Source organism: Poecilia latipinna, unplaced genomic scaffold (assembly GCF_001443285.1).
Source record: "Poecilia latipinna isolate Pla-1442-1.1 unplaced genomic scaffold, P_latipinna-1.0 Scaffold74, whole genome shotgun sequence".
NCBI lineage: Eukaryota > Metazoa > Chordata > Actinopteri > Cyprinodontiformes > Poeciliidae > Poecilia > Poecilia latipinna.
In genome coordinates, this window is record NW_015112690.1 from 2120 (window position 1) to 26592 (window position 24473).

At 37.9% G+C, this 24473-nt stretch overlaps 1 protein-coding gene across 2 annotated transcripts in view; it reads left to right on the forward strand.

The window, feature by feature from the left end:
- The first annotated feature begins 821 nt into the window (after positions 1–821).
- The window catches only part of LOC106935933 (cadherin-18), a 96319-nt gene continuing 72667 nt past the window's right edge, over positions 822–24473 (forward strand). The window contains exons 1-2 of one of the 2 annotated variants that reach the window (XM_015016680.1): positions 822–1389; positions 20413–20707. In XM_015016680.1, the coding sequence (XP_014872166.1) occupies positions 1159–1389; positions 20413–20707 (526 nt within the window). In that variant the 5' untranslated portion in view covers positions 822–1158. The remainder of the gene's footprint in view (positions 1390–20412; positions 20708–24473) is intronic. The other variant, XM_015016672.1, reaches the window with a different exon arrangement.

The following is a 24473-nucleotide window of genomic DNA, read 5'->3' on the forward strand; positions in this document are numbered from 1 at the left end:
TGTTATATAATGGAATAGTAATGGAAGGGTTTAAGTTGAAGCATATTCATGTGTGAGAATGGTCCAGTTAAAGTCTGCACCTAAATCCATTGTACAATTTTGGCAAACCTGAAGACAGATTTTTCTCCAGAGGCTCTCCATCCATTATATTTGAGATTTAAATGTTTTGCATGTAATTCTGGGTAGGGTTTATAGTCTCATAGTGTTGCAGACATACCCAAGAAGAGAGTTATTTGCAGAGAATGAAGGCGCTACAGAATATTGACTCAAAGTGATTGAACATAAACGCCAACTCTTGAATTCTTATTGGTAAAAACATAAAAAAGTTAAAAACGATCAGCATTTTCTATTCACTCACTACTCGTGTAATATCCTACTTAAAGGTTTTGCAGCCAATTTGTAAAAACTTACATTTGTATTACTCACCATGCATCAGAAACACACTAATTTTTCTTGTTAAAACGTCCAAATCAAAACACATGGAGTTACTTTTAATAAAATCAAGTCAGGCTTTGAGGCAGATTCCCAAGGCTTCATGGTTGTGACTCATGATGTCGATCTCATCAGGCGATATCAGTGACCAAGCAGACCTCTGACGGTACAGGCTGAGACAACCTTCTTAATAGCAGCTCTACTCTTTAAGTCAGAAGATATTTCCATCATGTGCGTAATGAGAGAAACAGCTGAGATAATGCAGCAGGATTCCTTGTTCCCTTTGTGTGCTCTCTCAGTCAGACAGCTTGACGTGTGTGTCCTCGTCTAGAAGGATTTATGAGCCGCAATTTAATTGGAGGAATTAGTGGACATTTAGACTCTAATATCCATCAAATTAATCTGTGTTTCCTCTGTTTTCTCTTTCAGGACATCCAGAATGGCTTCCTGGAATAACCCCTTCTCTTAGGGAGAGCTACCCAGAAGTTGGCGTTCCTTTGAAAAGTCGATCAGAGTCTGGGAAATTCCATAATGTAAATGTACCTTGGCTTTGGACCATGAACCTTAGAGGATCCCCTTCGAAGATCGTTTCTGTAGTTTGGATTTAAACTGTCGTTTTCTCTGGACCACTGCAGCGGTGGCTGTTGGAGGCGGCTGCTGCGGCAGTGGTGGGAGGACCTCGCCGCCTCGGAGTAAAGGAATACAGCTGCACAGCGCCGCGCCACCATGAGGATACCCACCACCTCTTGCCTCTGTCCCTTCTTGGTTTGCCTCTGCTTCATCCAGAGGTGCTCTGGGACGGGCCATCACGTCCCTACCAAAGTGCCCTCCAAGAACCAGACCAGATTGGCCAACGGGGAGACAGAGGTGCACCACAGACCCAAGCGTGGCTGGATCTGGAACCAATTCTTTGTTTTAGAAGAACACATAGGACCGGATGCACAGTATGTGGGAAAGGTAGGAGTTTCACTGAACAGATTCAGAGTATAAAAATGAATTATTTCCATCCCATGGAGCCTGCGTTTTGAACAGCTTATTTGGCATTTTTCTCGCTCCTCTTGTTTATTGAGAAATGGGTTACAAACAGAACAAGCTGTTCTGCTGTTTCAGATTATCATGTCAGCATTATGCAAGCTTTTGTTGTCTTGTGATTTGGGTGTTATGTGTGAGCGTTTTTTTTTAAAAGATATTTCTTCTAGTTTAATGGTTCTTTTCTGAAAATGTTTTATTCTGACTTCTTCAGAAGCACATCCTGGTGTCTCTGTCATTTTAGCTCTTCAAAATGCATTAAATCTGAAAATGGCTTTCCTTATCAAGCCATTTTTCATTTAAGATGCATAATTTGCTCTGTTGAGGGAAAGAAACTAAGATTAGACCATGAAAGCTGCTTGTCACACAATGCTTTCTGTTGGTAAAACCACAAACTTCAATATACTGTATATGAATTTATGTGACTGACCAACAAACTAAAGCATAATTGTGAATTAGAGGGAAAAACATTAGTGGCATTAGAGTATGTTTGAACCTCTTTGCACATTCCTCCTTGCAAACAAACTCAAACTCAGTCAGACTGGATGAAGAGATTTTGTTTTGATAAAAATCAGTTTTCAAGTCTTGTCTAACTGGACCGAGGTCTGATCTGAGCCTTGGGATGAAGCTACACACAGCTTTGGTATTTAAAACAACATTCAGAGGAGACTTGTAGACTGAACAGGATGTGGCTGTTGTTTCTCACTATGACTTGGCCAACCTTGCCGTTTTTCTCCCCTTTACACTCTTTAGGAATGGATCATTGACAGTCAAGTTGAAAATATATAAAAGTCTGGCAAACAGATGAGCTAAGCTAACACCGAGCCTAGCAGAACTTTGTCATACCTTTCTGACCTACTTGAGGAGCTCAAAGTGTAGATATAAAATCCTCCTTCACCAATCTGGAAGGTAGAAAGATTCAGGCCAGACATGGACAACATCTGATCGACCATGAGGAGCAACTTTGATATCATCCTGAGGCTAAATGATTAGTAAATATTGAGATGCTGTTATCAATCACAACAAATCAACATTTTCCTCCACCCTGCATTTCTAATTTGTGCAGCCAGCACATCTTGTCAACTATCAGTAGCTGCATTTCCTGATGCCTTAAATGTGATTCTTAATGGATTCACAGCAGTTTTGAAAAAAAAGAAGAAGTTTTTTTTAATCAAGTTCTTGCTTTGGTTTTTCAGTTGTATCAAAATTTGTGTATTTCTCAAAACTGCAGTGGAAAAAGTGTTTTTGCATCACGAGTCACATGATCAACAACCAGATGTTGCTGCCGACAGAAACATGAAGACGACGACATAAAGTGGTGGGAGGATGACGGCGCATCATGCTGATTGTTGACTTGTTGCAAACCTTTTCATGTGTGACTTCAGTTGTGATTCTAATTTTAACAGAAACACCACAACAGTGAAATTGTGCATTTTTGACATTAGCGGAATATCACCAACATTTTGCACATTTATAATGGAAACACAGCTCCTGTCAGGTGCAGGCATCCACTGCTGTCCTTCCAACTTGCACTTTCACTCTTGCATGTAATATATTGTGCAAACCTCTGGAAAACAAGGTGATTTCTCCATTTTGTTTATGGGCATCAGAGTAGAAGAAAGTGTCCCACACCATTTTTTTAGGTTTTTATTCGTGAATGTTTTGGAAGCCATGTTTTTACCTGCATTGTGAAAAAAAGGTCAAGGGATAAAAATACTTTTGCAAGGCACTGCTTAGACCTTCAGAGCCTTTTTCAGAGTGACTTATACTCCTTTGGGTCCAAAAAATATGAGTACTGAGACGGCTTCCTGCTGGTGCATGGTACATTGAAGACCAGTTATTGGCTGTTGGTGGTGACTTTTCTGTTAGCTTCACAATAAGCCACAGGGAGCCGGGTAAATCCTCTGCTTGCAGATTGCCTACCCCTTATCTCCTGGAATGTGAAAATGTGGTTCTCTGCTGCAGTGATCATTATTCTAGGCACTCAGGCACAGACTAATCCTCAACTGCACTCAGAGAAAAAAGAATGAGAAGCGCTCAACGCTTCTCTGGCTACACATATGTCTGTATTTTAACTATCATTTGATAGCACCAAAGAGCGAGAGAGAAGGGGAGATGGAGACGATGATCCGCTTGGACATGGGTCCTGGAAAAGAACAGCAAACATCACTTTGCGCTTCAGATGTGTGCTTATTGAATCAACCTGGGGATTTAATCGCATATCGCCTCGTTGGGCTGACAGAGAAATGTTGTTTACTGTTGAAACATGGATAATCTGCCAGTCTTTGATGCAAAAATGAACCATGAAATCTTCCGCGTCAAAAAACCACTGAGCAGGCATTGTGTCCTCGGTGAAAGCTACAACGAGGATGTTCGCAGCATATTCAAAGTGCCAGCTTAGCGATGCCCTGACTGCATAAATATGCAATTATTTATACATTAAATTGTTGGGCTGCTTTGAACTTCATTATGTCAGCTTTGCTGGTTGTGTTGTGCTGGTGCTGCAAACTACCTCAAGGGTTCTGTTGTTCCAAGCGTGCTGTGTGTGTATGGCTGCGTGCGATGGGTGCTGCTGATGAAAGCAAAATAAACATAAACAGCCAAGGCTGGATGATAACAAAGCGGTGAAAAGAAATATAAACATTATTAGGAAATCAATTTGACATGCATGTTTAAAGAGATGAGGTCTCCAGATGGCAAGCACAAAGAAACATTTAATTATGTGGGTTGAGATGGGTGTGCAGTGTCCTAATGTGGCCAGGAGACAGAATGACCCTTAATTAGATGAAAATAGCAGAGAGGAAGGAGGAGGAGGATTAATACACCCTGCATGGCCCACACTGTATTTTTTTTTTCCTTCGTCGTCTCTTTGCTTGATTAAAAACTCTGGACATTAGCGAGAAGCAAATGAACGGCTCGACTGCAGGGAAATCGCAAACAGCCCCTTCGACGATAATTGGTTCATCACAAGTTGGAAAGTAAAGGAGAAAGTTGGCGATAAGAGGTGAAATGTGGATAACAAATTAAAGAGGTGCTGAGGCATAAAGTGAAAACAATCACATTATAATGTATGAAATGGAAATTGGAAATAGGAGGCACAACGCTATCGATAATTATATTTAAAGTTGTGTGAAAAGCCAGAAGCTATGGAATAATCTTCTATTGCAACATAATCTCACTGTGAAACATTTGGAAAAACCCAAACTTTATTTTAAGTACAGTTATCCAGTTGGGGACATGCCAGTGTTATCAAATACCCAATGGAGTATGCCTGATGAATAAACACATCATTACAGTGACATAATTTACTGAATAAAAACCAATTAAAGGTGGTTGAAAATATTGATTTTAATGTTTTGACTCAGTGAGTGGGATGAGAGGCCATGATATGTGATGACGAAATATAATCAGAACAAGAGCAAGGGCATAAAATTGTCACGAGAATGGAGCCATGAGGAACGCCGCATGTAATCGTTCACCCAGATTGTTTACAGAAAGATCAAACCAACACAGACGTTTAGATCCTTTGCTGTCACGACTGATGTGTCATTCACTTCTTTTGCTGCTGCGGGTTAAAGCCAAAGATCGTTTCCCTTTCCAATAATCTTTGGAAAACATGTTATGTAAGATATGATAATTACTTGTAAGTGAAGCATTAGGTTTGATTTTTGCATTTTTCAAGTTCAATGGGAACTGATCTGTGTCAAGAAAAGAATTTACTACAGCATGTCGATGATAACTAAGAGCAGTTTAATAGACTTGGTAACCACAAGATTTGGCTTTTTGTTAGTCAGTAGAAGGTGTTAGCCGTTTTTCTTAAGATCCTCCTTATTAGATCTGGTCATTGGTCCTTTTTTATCTTTTTTTGTAACAAAGTTGATTTCATCATCCGTCCTGTAGAAATGATCACATTTAAGCAAATATCTATTTTCTTGTCACCATTTCAGTCTGTCACAACATATGCTCTCTTCTCTTTCCTGTTTTGAAGAGTGGATAAAAACTGGCCTTTGTGTCACGTGCAAGAATAGGGCTTAAATTAAGGATTGACTTTTCAAATCTTTTTAATGTGTGGCGTAATGATACTGCTATAAAAAAAACCCTCTATGAACAAGTGAAGAAAAACTTTTCTTCACTTGTCTATAAAGGGTCTTGACTGTGCCGTATTAGTTGCATTTCTGCCAATACTTTCCCACAAACAAAATATACAAATAAAGTTTTGGAACAAGTGAAGCGGCCAGTCTGTCAAGAACACTTTAATCCCCCTTAGGCTTCTCCTAATCCCTTGTGACACCTTTCTGGTGGGCTGACGCATTGGGGAAATGACAGCTTCGTGCATGAGTGAGACGCAAATGCTCAGTAAAGGACAGGACTTGTCCAGATACCAGACAGCAGACAACCCATTCTCCCAATGGGAGGTATGAATGTCTCTGTGTCAATCAGCTCAGCATGCCGCTTTGAAGTAGTCAGAGAACAGATTGGATGGTAATTTTGGATGATGCAAATACCCACACCCTGGAAGACGGTGTGCTGCTGTGAACTAGCAGCAGGATGAGGTTGAATGTTTGGAGAAGAGGAACTTGGCTGTTAGGCAGAAAACATTGATATATCTCTGGATATCATTCTGCTACTGAACAAGACAGTAAGCTGTACGACAGAATGGGTGCTTCAGCTCGGACTTGGAGTAATGCTCCTTGTCTTATGTTGTGTTCATTTGCATAACAAACCCGCAGTTTTGAAGAAAGGTGCCTGAATGTTTTATTCACGCATCTGAAAATGGGTTGCTCTGTGACAGAATCAGGCAACAACATAGTGTGTGTGTGTAGTAAGATCTGAACAATAGGAAGGAAAAGTCATGTGCTTCTCAAAGCGCTTTTCTTCCTGAACCCGCAGTTCATGCAACAAGTCCCTGCAAACTGGACCGTTTGGAAGTGTGACAAGGAACAATTCACAACCTGAACCACGATAATTAACAGCATGGATGGAATAGGAAACCATACAAAACACACAGAAACTTTTAATGTCTTTAAGACTGGAATTTAAAGGTTGCAACGGGAAAGTTAAAATAACCAACACCTCATGCTGCAGCACGGATTTGCTGCCTTTCATATTTGTTCTGTTTTTGCTTTTTTATCACATTCATGTGCTTTAAGTCATCAGATTTTCATACCAAGCAAAGATAACGTGATTACAGTGAACCATAATCTGTAAACACTCATCACTTCCTATTTTAGTGGTTTTACACACCAGATATATCTTGATATGCATTAATACACACATTGGAAACCATCTTAGCACTACTGCAGAAACTAATATCTATATCCTTCCTTATCTCTCCTCTTTGGTACCACCAGTCAGCACCAGAGAAAATAAATGGCACTTCGCAAACGTCAAGTAGTTTAGCTTCCCAGGATGCATTTCATTTGTTTCTTTGAATAATTTTTATTTCCATTCCATATGTGAGTATATGCAAATCTGTGAAATCTGAACCACGAACAGGTGGAGGTTCTCTGTGTACATCTGAGGTCAGAATTATTAGCCCTGATAAAATTACATAAGACTCTTCATGTTTTTATGGAAATGACCATAAGAAAAACTGTTCATGCAAAGAAAAACCTCCATATGCTTTGATCAGCACATTTTATTCATGTGCTGAATTGTAACAAGAAAACTGAACAATGACGAGATTTAAGTTCTTTCCCAAGTCTGGATAGGTATGAAAAATATACATTTCTAGTCTGTATTACAGTTGCACCGTCTGAACTTTCCATCCATTCGTTTGTCTATATTTCTTTCACTTCACAGATTTTATCTGCATTTATTTTTATGGTATAATTTTGAAAATGGAAAGTTATGATTGACACTTCTAGGATGTTGACTGTACAAAAGTATGTATATTGAACCCTTGTTTTCCAAATACAATAAAGATTTACAGTTAATTTGCATTTTTTAGTTTCCTGTTCAGTAGAAAATATTTTTTTCAGCTTTACTCAGATTTTTAAATATGGTCTTAATTCCTAAAGAGCCTCTGGAAATCATTTTAGTGAAATAGAAGCTGCTTATTCCATGCCCACTTTGTTGCTGTGACAACAGGCTAAAACAGAAAACAAAATTGTTCTTTTATACATTTACAGCAATAAAATGTATTGGTTGAAATAATCATGGATGGATTTGAAAGAATTAAATGAAAATCAGATGCTAACTTCAGCGTCAGTGCCTGAGTTGTTGGCCTTTAGCCGTGCATGTCGCTGCACGTCTTTCCTAAAAGTCTTCAAACAACCTTTTTGTCTCCTGTGCTACCAAGCATTGCTATGCAAACTAAAATGTGGGCTTCCTAAGTGGTAGTTTAGCCTAAAATACTTCAGCTAAAGGTTTCAGGAGAACGATGACTCATAACTGTCGTTCTTTTGGTGCATGTATTCTCTTTTGGGTCGATATTTCTCATTGTTTGAGGTCACTGCTTCTGCACTTTTAAGCATGCTTTTATTTTTCTCCGTCTATTTTTCCTTGTATTTTGCTCCTTGATCTCAGTCTGTGATTTTTCTGAAGCCTTAAATATTATGAATTTTGCCAAGCCCTCCAGGTTTGGAGGGAGCTTAGCCAAGGTGCTGGACTGCTCATTTCAATTTTTCTGGCCTTTGCTTAGACACAGAATGAGAACAGGAAGGGGAAATTGAAATACAAAAAGGATATAAATGCAACACAGCACTGCAAAAACACAAATCTTACCAGTTCATTTTGGTTTAATTCCCAATATAAATATCTTACTACACTTAAAAAAAAAGACAAAAATGACTTAAAATTAACTTTTCAGCAAGAAATATGAGTTTGTTTTAAATAGTTAATATTGGTGAAAAGGTGCTTATTAGACTTGCAGATTTTTTAACTTATATCAAGACCATTTACCCATATTATATATGAAATAATCTGTCAATGGAGCAAGTACTTTTTCATCAATATTAATTATTTAAAATAAGCAATTGAAAAATTGTTTCAAGACTAAATTAAATCCTAGTATTTTGTAAATAGTAGGATATCTACAAAAATACTGAAAAAGGAAGGGCAAAAATAACTGTTAAACTTTTATTGTTGTTTGATTTGATTCAAAATCTAATATTAATTTAGGCTAGTATCTCTGATTTAGTCCAGATTAGCTAAATCTGTGTAACGCAAACTATAATGTATAATTTCAAAAGTGATTTGCTCTGTTTTTTTATGTGTAACAGAAAAAACAAGCTCCACTTTGACACTTAAGACAATTTCTCTTTGCCTCTGACTCCGCATGAGGTAACAACCTCTGATCTGACAGCTTGATTTTTACAGTGTGCTAAACTTCAGCAGCTGTTACCAAGTTGCTCCCAGGACTCAGAGCATCTCATCAGCATAAATAAATATAACAATCCTCCCTGTTGGGGAAAACAGCAACTCGTTTCCATTTTTCCTCTCAGATGTCAAAATAGAGGACAACTGTTGGGGCGGATCGGCGCGATGTGCATTAACGGCGTGTCTTCAGCACGCCCCTCATCACTTCCTCTTGATGTATGGTCATTAGGCAGGCGCTCCGTCATCAGGGCTCGCTGTGACTGTTGCAAATCAATCAAAGCGAAGGGGCGCTCACAGGAGTTGATTGGAAGGGAGTATGGCCAAAAGGTGGTGATAATCAGTCAATCAAGCACACCCACATAAGAAAGAAATAGATTAAGTCCCCTTGAGTTAAGTATGGGAGCCCGGATTTAATCAACAACAAACCCTCCCCTTTAAAACGAGAAGCCAAGAAACGGATCATCACATTTGGTTGGATGTTCAGTCGTCTTTTTATTTCTCCCTCCCTTCTGCTACCTGGCCCAGCGTGTGCTGCTGGAATACCAAGATTTCCACTTTTAACTTTTCAATTCTAGACAAAAGTTTTAAAGAGACGTTCAGATTCTGTGTTTAAAGATTTACAAAGTTGCAATAAACCTGTAGAGTAGGTGGGTAATAGTAATGTTTATTTAAAAAGTCTTGCAGCAAATTTTTCGGACCAAAGTTGAAATTATATAATTGTGCAAAGACAATGTGCTTACATATTATCATGTTGTATAATTCTCAAAAACTCATGAAAATTGTGCATATAGTGGATTTGTTCATGTTTCATCCTCATTAAAAAAAGCCTCAGTTTCCTGTTAGTTGACAGAAATGGATCTGTGTGTTTTACCTTTACCTTCGTTATGATTAACAGGTAATTGAGTTAATGTAGCCCTTCTGTAACCTCAAGCTAACCTACTCTGTGTCCTCTGACCACTCAGAGCATTTTTAGCCTGTATACTGTAAACCTGACATGGTTGAGTGAAAATCACCAGTTTCTGAAATACTTTACTGTCATTTAATTCTTTGTTCCAATCCATCCGGATGCTTCATTTGAACTTCAGGAAGTCTTTCTTACATCTAGAAGCCTGAAATGATCAATAATATATTGACTGTGGCTGTCATAATAATAAGTAAAAAGTGCATGTTTCTCTTTTATTATAGTAAATTAAGGTGAAATGTGACTAAAATTCTCCATATATCAGACAAAATCCCCACCTAGTCCAAGTAGACGTAATGAGGAGGAATGTATTAATGTTTAGCTCTAAAACAGTTTCAAATATTGGCTTGTTCCACCTTAAATGTTGCTCAGGATTGTAACCCTAATTGGTTCATGAAACAAACATGAAGTCCAGGATCTCTGTGGGTATAACTGCTGCAAAATCGATTAGAAATCAATACAGGTTTGATTAGGAAAGGCATTGCCAATGTAATGTAATTTCTTTTTCTTCTCAGATTCTGCTTTCACCAGCATTTTTTTCCTGCATAATATTCTAGTTCTCTCTCTTATATTCCAGCAGTAAAGGAAGCGCCTCTTTAAATTAACACAAAGCAAACAATCCAAGGCAGGCGCACACGCCGAGCGTCGTACGCCCAGTTCAGCCAAGTCGTTACAAAGAACGTCCACCAGTAAAGCAGTCCAACAATTCAGGGTCTGTACAACTGGAAGCACAAAGCCAGGGCGGTTGAAAACAGAAACGGAGTGTAAAAGAGAATTCATGGCACCTAAACACATTTATATGATCCTCCACAGAGCATTTTTACACCAGTCTGCTGGATTCTAAAGACTCTATTATGTGCGGTGAGTCTCTTTTAAACAGCTATTCTTCATATTCCAATAAAATTTTCAGTCAGACTAAGTAATTTCCTTGACTTCACCTGAAATGGCTGCTGTGTCTCTTTGAATTGCTGCCACTCCTAAAGCTTTTGGCTGATGGCTCCAGAGGCAGGTGGCCACTCAGCCTTATATTTGTTCAGCAGACAAATTGGCAGGAATAGCATAATTGGCATGGTGCTTATGTCTGAAGTAAGATTAAATGCTGGAAATGTGCAGCCGGCTCTCTTTGCGCATAAACAGAGAATTTTATCCGTTATGTTTTATTGTCGAATAGGGTTGTTGGTAGACGCCGCCTGCACCGGCTGCACCGGCTTCACACTTTTTATTTTTTTTCCTTCTGAGGATGCTCATAACAAATGGTGCTTTTTTTAAATTTACTGGTAGGAAGATGGAGGTATTGATGGTTCTTTGTAATGGAATCCATTTCAACGTATAGTGATGAAAAGACTGAATGACTCAGTGATTATTCTGTTGGCAGAATTCATATCTGGCTCTTTACACAGTGTGTCATCGCTTTTCTTAAACTTTTACAGTCAGGTGGAAATCTAATAAAGATGCATTCTTCTGCTGCCTCGTATGGGAATGTTTCAGATCATACAAAGAAGATTCCAGAAAGAAGAATAAAAAAAGATAAAACATTCAACACATCCAACCTGGCCTTATGTAACATCTAATATACAATATTGCACTTAACAGGGCAAGCAATTACTAGAATTTGATTTATTGGTATTCAGATGCAATAAAATAGAGATAGCCTTTATCAGACAGTCGTTGACGTTTCTGAATTAAGGATTTAAAGGAAAGTACCAGCACCGACCGGCTCTGCTGTGGCTCTTGTGTCTAAGAGTTCTTTGAGGGGATTACCCAGACCCTTCAAAGTGTGAGAAAATTTACATATTTATGTCTAAATGTGCTGCATAAGACTAAATGTGCTTTAGTGTTGGTGCTTTTTGAGCGAGAGCCCACACAGGAAGCATGACATGCATGTTTCTCATCTCTGCACTTTTCCAATAATACCAGCCGTAGATTATAACTAAAAGTCCACATGCATGGAGAGAGGCATTGCTACGTAAAGGCAGCAGCAGCTAAGCAGCATGGTGAGCATGCACACGTAAAACAGGAACAACTCGCCAGAGCAGAAATGGAGAAAAAAATGATAAAACTACGTTGACTTTTCTTCTTTCGCAAAATATACCATTTGCGGTTATGCAGAATCCACCCTGTGCTTTATATTTTAGTTTGGCATGATATAATATGATAAATTTGTGTTTGAATTCAGCTTGTTCAGCTTAATATACCGTTTTTTTTGTTTTTTTTTGACTATTCACGCGCTTTTATTGGTTTCGTCCAGAAAGTCACTATCTTCAAGTAAACACCTGGATCATCAACATGTGATTAATTCAGCCCCCCTGCCCGTCACCTGGCCACGCAAACTGAGCTCCATTGTATTGTTCAATGGCTGCTGGAAAAGCTATTAAAGTCTGCTTTCTTGTTGGTTGTGCAGGCGGCTCTACTTTTGCTTTTCAAAGATGTATGATTGCATAGATGCACATGGGTTTGCATCCATTTTCACATGAGAGTGTAAATGTTGAGCTGGGGGCGTGGCCAGCAGCAGTTAATCTGAATTTAGAGTTGATTAAACTCATCCTGACAGGAGATTAAAAAATGCAGAACTGACAGAATAAAATCTGATAATCTAAGAATAATTTTGTGCAAAATATCTAATGAATATTTTTTGTGTAGCCCATAGACCTGTTATTTTTAACAATAAAAGATGTGATTAATGCAGATGACAAATATTTAAAAGATTGAACAAAACTCTGTAATATATGTTTAGATTCATTTAGAATCAATATTAAGCAGCAATAATCAATTCAGCCATTAAAGATTACTCTAATTCTTCCTCTCTGAAATTGTATTTTTTTCATTTTGACCTCTCGGTTGTGATGAGATGTGACATCCACTGATTGGCTGTGCAGCTGTAATCACAAGAGCCAGCTTAAGTTTCATTATCAAAATGAGCAGAATTACCGCTTTGCCTTGCAGAAGTAACATTATTCGCACAGATTTCTGTCGGGTTTGATTTCTCCCTCAAATCTGTTGCCTTCCTGTAATTGACTTAGGCACCTGACAAGTGGCACTGGCAGTAAGCCGTTTGGTTGCAAGTACCGATTAGCTTGTGAACACAAACAATGTAAGTCTAGTTGTTGGCAAAGACTTTGCTGAATCTTCACTGTGAGAGAGGGAGAGAGGCGAAGATGAAAACTTTTGGGCCTGCTGCTTTGAGCTTGGAGTGTTCTTTTTCTGTCATGTGGCCTTGGAACCTCAGACTCTGCTGATTACTTTTATCTCCACAGAAATGCATTTCCACCTGCCAGCTGCCAGCCTCATACCAGTCACCTATCCCACTAGTCTTTAATAAAGTCGCCCATAGAGACCTGGAGATAAACACAATCCCTTGTTTTGATGCCCTGTAGATGAAATGGATTTCTCAAAGTCTTTGTGTAGATATGACAACACAACATGGTGGCAGAGGTTATATATCAAGTTCATTATAAAGCTGCGATGCCTCTGCTCTCACCAGCATGAATATGATTCTCAGAAATTCTCATGTATTATTTACAGCATAACGTCATTATCTTAGTTTTGTTTTTTTACTCCCCATCTTTTCCACTGTCCTGCACTTAGTCCTGATGTATGTTAAACTTACATCAGTTCAGCTTTGTAGCTTAAAAAACTGACTCTAACTGGGGTAAAGCTTTCTACCAGGAAATTTTCTGTGTGGCTAAAATGAACTTTGATTAAATAAAACATTGTGGTGGCGCTGTGTGAAGATAAATGGACATTTTTTCTGCAGCTGTTCAGATGTGTTTTATTGTTAAAGCAGGAATGTGGATTATATTTATTATTAATACATATCTATCTTTTAGAAGCAGCCATTTTACATTAAAAATATTTTATTGCACTGCAATACTACCCAAAACAGTCTCCAGATGTTAGCTTCTGCAGTATTGCTAAGATGGTTTCCTCTGTGCACATCAATGCACATTATATCTGATGTTTGAAATATTAAAATAAGCCGTTATGAACTTCAGCTGTTTGCAGGCGACTGTTTAACATACAACTAACAATTAATGTTTAATTTATGTTTATTTTCTAGAAATGGCTTGAGTGACTAATTGGCACTGGGGATTTTGTTGAAGACAATCATGTCTTACGGTGGGATTTTCTCCACATGGCGCTCAGATTAAACATGCGGTTTTTAAAAATGTTTTTAGTGAGATTATTTTTGCTGCAATAAATGGTTTACTTTAAGGGTTTTAACAAATCTCTGTGTACTGAATGTGGTGTGAACTAAATGGACGCTGTTGTGAAAATAAGAAATCCTCAGGCTATATTTAAAGACGGGTGTTATTTCCATCAAAAGATTGCAGACTTGAATCACAAAACTTGCATGCACACACACAAAGAATCTGAAATATTAATGTACTCATACGTGGAAAACCAACTGTGTTTTCATTTTGCATCCAGATCCCTGCAGTGCAAATGAGGGAACAGCATCCAGGTTAAATTGACTCCTCTCCAGTTCTTCTGCCGACTCCTTTAGAAATGCTTCCCTTTGCCGTAGGAATCCCTAGAATTACATTTGCATTATTTTTTACTTCAGATTGGGTAGTAAAACTATTGCTTAAAATAACATTTGTTTATTTTCACCACTTATAAAATCCTTCTCTAAAAGCAATAAAATCAGGAAATGTTTCTAGGGCCTAACATTTGATTTAAAAAATATCATTTTTAGACTCACACAGTCACCATGCACCCAGGCTGATGTGTGTGCTGTAAATGCAGAGCAATGTAAACTAGGATAAAATGTATTGTTTGTGTAACATTGTGAACAATCAAATAGAAACGCTCTGAGAAAAATTCAGTGGTATATTTACAACGCAATGCAATTTGCTTATTTTTTGCACAAACTTTATGCTTTAATTTTGCTCTGGATTCTCCAACTACATGCAGAAACAAACACATTCCAACTCCATCACATGTGCATCTGTCTTTGGATCCGGTTACAGTTTTTTTTTTTTTTTTTTTTTTTCCAAATAGATAAGAGAAAAAAAAATATTTTTTCTCTTAACAAATACTTAAAACTGTACAAACTGTACAAGTTAGACTGTTTTAGTCTAATCCATACTGTTGTAGCTTCATATTAGAAATTGATTTATTTAAAACTAGCAACTAATGCTCATTATTTTAGCATAGCTGCAGAGTTGGAATACTCCTTTGACTCACTAAAAAGGAAGTGTATTTAGTAAAAAAAAACAATATACATATGTAATTATTATATTTAGACATTGCAATAATATGCTTCAACAATTAGTGATATAAAGTTAAACTGGAACATCAATGCTTGTGTTTTCTTGACATTTTTACAGCCTCTTAATTTTACTCAGTAACCGAAAAACTTAACTTATTTAGATCAAGTTTCTCCAGTACTTGATCTTGATCAGATTGTGTGATGAAAAGTAAAACAAAAACAAAACAATAAAAACCAAAAACAGAACTTTAACACAGATTTTGATAACTTTTTTGATGCAGTAATTAATTTTGAAGAACTATTAAACTCAGATCACTCGGTATGATGAACAGTTTCAGCAGGCATTAGGTGTTTCATGCTGATGGTGTCATAAACAGCGCTGGTCTTTCGTAATAGCATGCTGCTTCCTTTGGGTTTAAGTTTTACAAGAGCTTTCTGAGTAAATTGGACAATTTCTGAATCCTCTCAGCTATTGTTGAAACACAAGGATTTATTTGCTGTGAAAGGAGAAACAAAGACTGAGAGAATTTGTCAACAAAAATGTTGAAAAGATTACTAGCTTCGGCTAGTTTTTTCTCCAAAATGTTTACTATTTCATAATTCTGCATAATGTGCATGAAAACGGAGATTCCCCAAAATACATCAATTGTACTTCTGCTACTGGTGAGTGATTAGATTTGCTTTTTAGCAATGCTTTAAGGTTTATGTTGATTTGTATTCTTTGGATTTCTGAATTAGACAGTGTGTTGTTATGCAAAATCTTTATAAATTAAAAAAAGTTGATTGGAAAAATTCCTCTAAACTCTGTTCCTGATGGAATTTGTCTATAAATTGCTTGGACTCCTGTAAAAGTGATTTATTCATCTTTTTAAATAAGCTCTTGGTATAATGGCACAAACTGACATATTTGAGTCTAATCCAGTTTTTCCTAGTGTAAACAAAGCCACACACAGATGCATCACAATGCCTGCACTGCCTTACATTAAGCCTGTAACATTTATGTAATAGCATGCAACCTGTTGACTCTTTTATCACCAATAGATTTGGGAAGGCAATAGCCTGTGAATACATCATTGGTTCGAATTTTGCGGTTCATGATTTATTGACTCTTGCAAAGGAAGTCAATAGCTAAATTAGCAGTCTGTCTGAAGGCAAAATTACATTTATGAGGTGGAGTGGAGGCTGCTGAGCTGAAGTGGATATATGCTTTTAGCAGATATGGATTTGGATTGTTGTTAAGTAATAACTCTAATTCTTTGACCTGAAATCATAAATTTAGAGTTGGGAATTGATTATCCAACTCAAGCCAGCAGTGGAACATGAATTTTTCTGCGAAAGTGACAATAAATCAAAAGAGAGTAGGCAGTAGGCATTCACAGGCTGCAGTCCACCAACAAAGCAACAGGGTAATAGGGCTCTCCCTCACTGCTGCTGTATGCAAACAATGTCCAATTCATTTTCCCTTACACTCTGTAGGTTGTGTTTCTTATTAGTTATATCTAGCCTCTAATTAAATACCTGATTCATCGGGATCTATGACTCCTTATCTAATTACAGGCTGGATATTTACAACAGGAAGGACAGCCGGCTCATCAGGAGTCAGGCCCAGAATACACAGCAGCTCTCTAATTGGAAATTCATTTAGTAGTTCAGGTTTTGATTGGAAGTGGCCCTCAGACCTTTCGATATGTTAAGTACCCACTGTCTGTGCATTGAAATAGATATTGAATTTAGACTGTTATTAAACATCCACTTAGATGCACTTTAATGCGTTTTTTATATATTTACTCATCAGCCAGGAGAAACGTTCATGACATGGATCTGCAGAGGACGTTATCAGTGTTTCCATGCAGTTTGGGAATGTATGAAAAAGCATAAAATGTTAAGGTTTACAGGTCTGGATAAGTATGAACAATAAAAGGAAATAGTTTGTATTTCCTTTTTTCTCCAAAATTTTTACTATTTCATAATTCTGCTTAATATACATAAAAATATTATGTTTTATGAACAATATACATATATTTGCAAATATATATATATATATATTTCCATCCATCCATCCATTCTGGCTGCGCAATATATCGTAAATATAACGTCATCACAGTATTAGTGTCTGATTAGGACTATTTTGACTATTTGGAGTGTTAGAAAATATATTCCAACTGTTATGAACTTGTATTGAATGCTGATGCTAAGCTAAGCCTGTTGGACCGGACCTCATGGCTGAACATTTGCATTCTTTGTTTGAAATGGACAAAATGAATCAAACTCCTGGGTTCAGCTCCCGGTCTCAGGCTGTTGGTGCATGTCTACTCCTCCTCTGTCTTCCCCATATTCTGCCTTTTCAATGTTCAATAAAGCCCACAAGTACAGAAAAGTTCAGTTTTACTGCTGCTCTTCATTGTACAATGGCTGCTGGAAAAGAAGTGTGTTTTGTTGTTGACTTACTATTCAGAAACTATCTACTTCAATCTTGTTGGTTGTGTAGGAGGCTCCACTTCTGCTTTTCAAAGATGTACGGTTGTATAATTGCAGCCATTTTCATGTGTGAGTGTAAACGTACTTCTTCAAGGAAGCATAATGGGTCACCTGTAGCAAGAGTCAAGCTGTTGTGTTAGAGCCTCGCCGTATGGTGCAACTATATCAACATCTCTGTACGCTTGTAATATTAATATTGCAAAGGATTGCTTGAAATGGAGTAATTGCTGAGTAAGATAATACAGCTGCAATGAGGTCACATTTTTCATTGCATTGTAATCATGGGAATGTTAAATAGAGCTTCACAGCAGTAGATTTCCCAACCGGACATGGATTACAGACATGGCTGAAAAGGAAAGTATATGGGACACAGAAGCAGTGGGGAAATTTTGAATTAATGGTCATCACTATTATTTCCAAATATATCTTCATTATGTAATTTCCTAACATTATGCAGCCATATTTGTAGTCGTAAAACTAACAGCCAAAGTAGCAGATGGAGGTCAAGCTAAGGAAATGCTAAACATGAAACGGTGAGAGCGGAGAAAAGCTCCTGCACAAAGCTTCATTATAACAGGGTGGTCTCTTTAAGACTGTCACACTGGACCAGTACCCCATAATGATAGATAGCCTCTATATTTAGATTACTGTGAAAGTAGACTGTCTTGTCCTTCGCTTTATCCTGGGCTCTAAAATATTGTCCCAATTTGAACAGTGCACTGATTACAGAAACAAATTTAAAAAGATCAAGAAACTATCAGAATGAAATTATGAGACATAATAAATGAAAGACGTTCAAACTTTGTGTCTCCATTTGTTACAGTTTTCCAGCCATTTTAGATCCTCTAATGTCATAAAACCAACCACATGTTCAATTTCAATAGTATTTATTTAATTAAATTAAGTATTAAATAACAACAAATACCACGTAGCTAATTTGCACAGTTGGTCTTATGGTTATATAAAACAAAAACATTGTACAAAATCGTGTCTGATGCAGAATGTCTTTTTTTAGAGCCGTTCAGCTTCATTATGCTTTTCAGGGAATTAGTCTAACTGCTCCTAATTTACAATAATCACTCGCGCAGCAGGGCTGCACAGTGGTTAGACAGTTAGCACAATCACCTGAAGATCAACAAGATCTAGATTTAGTTTCAGATTTTCTCTGTGCATGTGGAGCTTTTAGGTGCTCTTGAACTTTAAAGTGAGTTTATTTTTTTGCTACCCTAATGGGTTTGTGTAACCATTATGGATGGCCCAGTTACAGGAGAGAAACACACGGACTTCATGGAATTACAGTGTTAAAATGTAAGTTTTTTTTAACAAAAATGCACAATTAAAAAAAAAAAAAAATCAGTGCAACTTTTATTACTGCTAAAAGACACATCTCAAACTATAACATAACATAAATTATAATAAATTCAGGAGTTTGATTCTTTATGCATGTTTTCTACCCCACTGTTTGTGCTGAGTACCATTAAAACACAGGAGCTGATGATTGTCAGGTATTTAGCATTTGTAGCTAGCTTTCAGTGGGTTGTTTATTTTACCATTAGACTCTAACTCATATATTATTCCAAAGGTTGTTTGATTGACAGTTATTTTTTTTTTCCTGCAACGTTTCACTCAGTTAATAAAATACTTCTTATATTTAATAGTATTAGCATGCCACCTTTATTTTGAAATTCAGCTTCACTGGAAAAATGTAAAACTGCTTCCCTGCTGAGCTTTTGGCATAAAAGTCTTAATCCTCTTGGTATCAATTATGGCTGAACCAATGGTTTAGCTTCTGCTTTATTCCTGTGGGTTCTGGTTAGAGAAAAAAGGGAACACTTGTAAGGATTTCCTTCAAACCTTTAATCTCTAAAGATGCGGTTCTACAGGGATGCTTGGGTATAGTAGCGCCTGAGAGAGGTATATTGAATAATGTGATGCCTGAGTTTGATGTCTGACCGATTTTTAAAGGGGAGGAATGTGGGCCAGAGACCACCATGCAGTGAATTAATCCTGTAAAGCCTACTACTCTACGGAGTTCAGAGCCTCTACATAAAGTACAGCTTATTGAGATGCAACTCATAGCCTTTTTCTCTTCATTAGTTTCTGTCCTGAGGAGGAAAATGCCCATGGCTCTCCCAATTTTTCTAAGTGGTGAATAAATGATAAATGTTTTGTATTCTAAGTAGCTTTAAATGTCCATTGCAAAAATGTTTATACTTCTTGAATGTTTAGAGCTCTTTTAGATCCATTAACTAACAATAGAAAGATGGATGGAAAACCTGTACAGGCTGCAAAAAAACTGCTGTCTGGGGTAAAGGTTTACCTTCCAGCTGAACAACAACCCAAACATACAGCCAGAGTTATAATGTAATGGTGTAGCTAAGTGTTTCTTTACCCAGAGTTCCTCTTGTTTTACATGCTCCATCACGCCTGGTTCGAAACACCCAAGTCTTGTTAGTTGGTCCTTTCAGTATGCAGACATAAATCCACTGGGAATCAGGCATACAACTTATAGACCTGTGTGAATAAATGGTTTCTATAGAATATGACTGAGATTTGAAAGAAAGGAGATAAATTCAAGGTTTGTTGTGTGCAAAGCTGGTAGAGACATCAGCATGAAAAGTTCTTCTGTAATTACTGCGAAACCCGATTCTACAAGGTATCGAGTCGGGAGCGTCGAATGCAAACGCATGATATACTGTTTACATTTTATTTATGAAAGATTTGAAACCCATGTGACTTTTTTTTGTGCTCTACTATTATGCTCTACATTTTGTTGGTCTGTGTTTAAAAACCTACTAAACAACATGGATGTTTGTAGTTGTCTCATTAAAAAGTGAAAGGCGTGTGAAGACTTTTACAAGCTGCTGTATTTTCCATCGCAACATTTCAGTTGATTTAAAAAAATAAAAGCATTTAAATGTTTTAGGAACATCTTGTCCTCCACATTCTTACACCCTTTCTTTGTCTGCTTTCCATGCAGCTTCACTCAAACTCAGATAAAGGCGATGGATCCGTCCGATACATTCTGAGTGGAGAGGGAGCCGGGTCTATATTCATCATCGACGAGGTGACGGGTGATATTCATGCCACCAAGAGCCTGGATCGAGAGAGGAAAGGACATTATGTCCTGCATGCTCAAGCCTTGGACCGCAACACGCAGGAGGCCCTGGAACCGATGTCGGAATTCATCATCAAAGTCCAAGACATCAACGACAACGCACCTCAGTTTCCAGATGGACCCTTTGTAGCTACGGTGCCTGAGATGTCTGAAGTGGGTGAGTAGTGCAGCTTAATAACCTGGAGCTCTACATGATTGTCCTCTCTTGTCAATTGCCATAAGTCAGAGAGAGAGAATGGAAAAGACAGTCAGAAATGAACTTGAGTGGTTTTATTTGCTACTTTTTATGTAACACTCATGCCATCATTACGTTTGTGCTCTGCAGTAAAAAGGGAAAATATCAAGGGAGGACCTTTGGCTTCACCCTTGTGTATAATTTAAAACTACTCAGAGTAAAATGCCCCAGTGGAAAAGACGGTATTAATGTGAAAAAGTGCAATCAAACATTTACCCTGTGCTGCATTCTGGTTTGACAATCTTCTCCAGTATGTTTGATCTTTTCTAAGCCCGAGTCCTCTTTTTCATCTCTCTCTCTCTCTCTTGGGTGGGCAGGTCTTTATGAGCACTCAATAGTGCCTCCACCATCACCACTGCAGAGTTACCCCCACACTACGGAGGAATGTAAAGCCTCCAACCTCTTTCGCTGAGACAGCCACTCTTCTCATGCCCTAGCATCATGTGGCCAAACATCCATGTTTTATTTCTTTTTTTTTTCTGCTTCCTTTTATAGCTCGGGTGAACAAAAGCTGCTGCTTTTTTTTGTTTTTTTTTCTCAGTCCAGTGGATTTTGCCTCACGGCACAACAGCTTTAAAATATGACGCTCTAATACTTTAAAATGATATGTTGCTGGCCCAAACTGCAGCCAAACTGCTGTCAGAGTGATTTTGCTTCAAATGCAACATAAAGAAGCAGGTTTGTGGAACTGACAGTGAGGTGGAAGCATCCCGTTTATTTCTGTCCTGTATAAAATCACCCACAGAAATATATCAGAGGATGAACGGCTTCATCTGGGTCGGAGGAGATGCAGGAATCCGATTAAACATGCAGAGCTCGACAGGTCTGTCAGAGCCCTCTTTATATACGGTCAATATCTCGATGGTTGCTGTCATGAATATTCATGAGCAGGCCAGACCTGATGCACACAGAGCTCTGCTTGTTACTGTGTAGGTTTCTGACTAAAGCATGTCAAATAAATGTTTCATAATCGCAGGTGATAAATATTTAGGTGTTGGTTTAGGGATAAATGTGTTGGGTACTACCAGGGGAGAGAATCATACATTTTTAACCAACTGTGAAGGAGTTTAATTTTTCTATCCTGACCTCTAGATTGAATGGAAAGCAAAGTGGCTGTGTTATGCAAAAGTATTTATACCGTCTCTGCTTTATTACATACATGATGATGTCGGAACTACAAATTTACAAGTACAGTGCTGGAAAACAATAGTTAGACCACTTAAATATTTATTCAGTTTTGGGGTTTTTTGGTCACAGTTCAGATTATTAAACTGATTTTAATAGCCGATAACTAGAATGGATACATTCACCATCAGGTGAATTAATTAGAGGTTATTTAATTAAGAAGTCAAGCATAACCAAGGACTGCATATTCTTAGACCTGTTGAACCAAGACTGATTTAAATCAGGATTTCTGCAGGTTTTACTAACTCAAATTTAAGACTTTTTAAGACCGCTATGAATGAAATGTAAAACTTGTATCACAACAGAAATCTACAAAAGAAAACCGCAAAATTGTATATTTCAGTAGTGCCTGGCTTTTTAGTAAGGAATGCATGTAGAGTTGTACGGGTTGGAAACAACAGAGGCGGAGAAGAATGTCATCCAGCCAATTAAAACTATTTATCTAGCTAACAAGGGTTTATTAGCGGCTAGTTAGCAATAGCCACAACCGACTATGAAGATGTCTGTGCGTGACTCAAACGTTTGCTTGACAGAAAAGTCCTGTGAGAAAAATAAACTACGTAGAGTGCAAGGTTAAATAGTCTGTTGAGTTTTTCTTAAACTCAACAGTTTGGTTTTATAATTTCAGCCACTTGGTGTGAACACATACTGGGAGAGCTTGTGTGAGATTTAAATGCTAACTTCCCAAATTCTTTGTTCACATAGACGCATGCAGTCACAGCAGTCTCACAGCACGCTCAGAACAGTGGCACAAATGTAATACCATAAAGTTTTTAACTAAATGCATAAAACGTGAGGGTGTTTAATCCTGTCACCGGGAAAAGTGAAGGGTGTTAAAACACGGATGTGACGTCCGTGTGAAGGTGACACCGACGACTCAACTGGCGTTACCTTAAAAAAGACGTGTCTGCTTCAAAACCATCCAATATGGCTGAAATGAAACAATTCTGCAAAGACAAGAGGGTAAAATTTATCCTCCGTCATGTAAGAAACACTTGATGGCAGGTGATGTTCAGAGGACAATTACCTGTTTGTGCATTCAGGTTCTTTGATGCAAACATTTTGCGCCCTGAAAAACATGCAAGTGTGACAAACGATAGCTGCAGATTGTTTTCACTTTGCAGGATTCCCTTTCAAACTATGTTAAAGTTTAAGGTTGTGGGTGTCAATACTTCAGAATGTCTGTTTTCTTGAGTTAATCTCTCAGTTTTCATCCTTACCTATTCCAAGGTTTTGGCACAAACTCAATCATCAGTTGCATGTGATAAAATCAATCACCACTGACATCCCAAAGAAATAAGTCATTTTTACCCAGTGATGGGTAAAGCAATTATCCTTTTTGCCCGCCCCCATTATACTTTTGCCCATGGTCATTAAAGTAAATCGGCTTCAGCCGAGTGTCTTCAGCGTCAAATCGGCTGTAACAATCAACTGTCCTCACACTCCACAGCACTAATCCCCCCTCCACATTTGTCAATACTAAATCTCCTAAGTGTAGGAATGGTCTGTGTTGGACTGTGGCAGCTAATTGCTTGTGATGTTCCTTTTCCCCCCGTCTTAAATGATTAGCTGGGTACATGTCAGGTAGTTCAGCTGCATGATCTTTACTATATTCACTGGGGACATAGTATTGTAGTGAGTGCTGGTTTAAAGGGGATCAAGTCAGCAGTATTTGTTTTCCAGCAGTGGTTTAAAGATGCATTTAGCTTCTGTGACAAGATGAAAAACGACTGAAGGATCATAAGATCGAGGGAGAATAATCTGTGTCAAGAATTTCAATCAGAAATGTTGATGCGCTTGTTGGATTTAAGCTTGTGGGTGGGAATGAAAACTTCAAAACACAAAGGAAGATCTTGAGCACGGCTAAAGGAGTGCTAGGCACATGAATATATTCTTCCTAACCAGCTGCGTGTTATTTGGCACTCTTTTGCTGCAAGCATTAACTTTTTTAGCATATATTTGAAGTTTGTTGGAAACAGAATCATTATATATTAATGGTGTTTAAAGAAAACATATTAAACATAATCTACTTAGGTCTGAGCCCCACTTTGGATATCTGTCAGCTTGGTAATATTTGAATGTTTTTTTCTAAAGTGGAAGTTGTTGAAGATCCTCTTGACTAGAGCAGTGGTGTCCAAGGGCAACTGTCCTGCATGTTTTAGGTGATTTCCTGGTTCAACAAAAGTGAACTTAATGAGTGATTAACTAGTAAGCCTCTGCAGACCTCAGTGACATATTGAGGGGGGAAATTGAATTTGAATTAGATGTGTTGGAGGAGGCACAAATCTAACGATGCAGGATGTTGACAGGACATATTAACGACTCATAAACTCTCCGCTGGGCCCGACCGCCAGAAATCTTTAAGGTGTCTTTAGTATCACAACACATTCATCTGAAGTAAGTTAAAAGATTTAGAAGTGTTTCCATGCTGGCACTCATCGTAAAACCCAAATCAGTACTTGTCTGTTTGTATTTCAGCTATGAAATATAAATGGAAAAATAA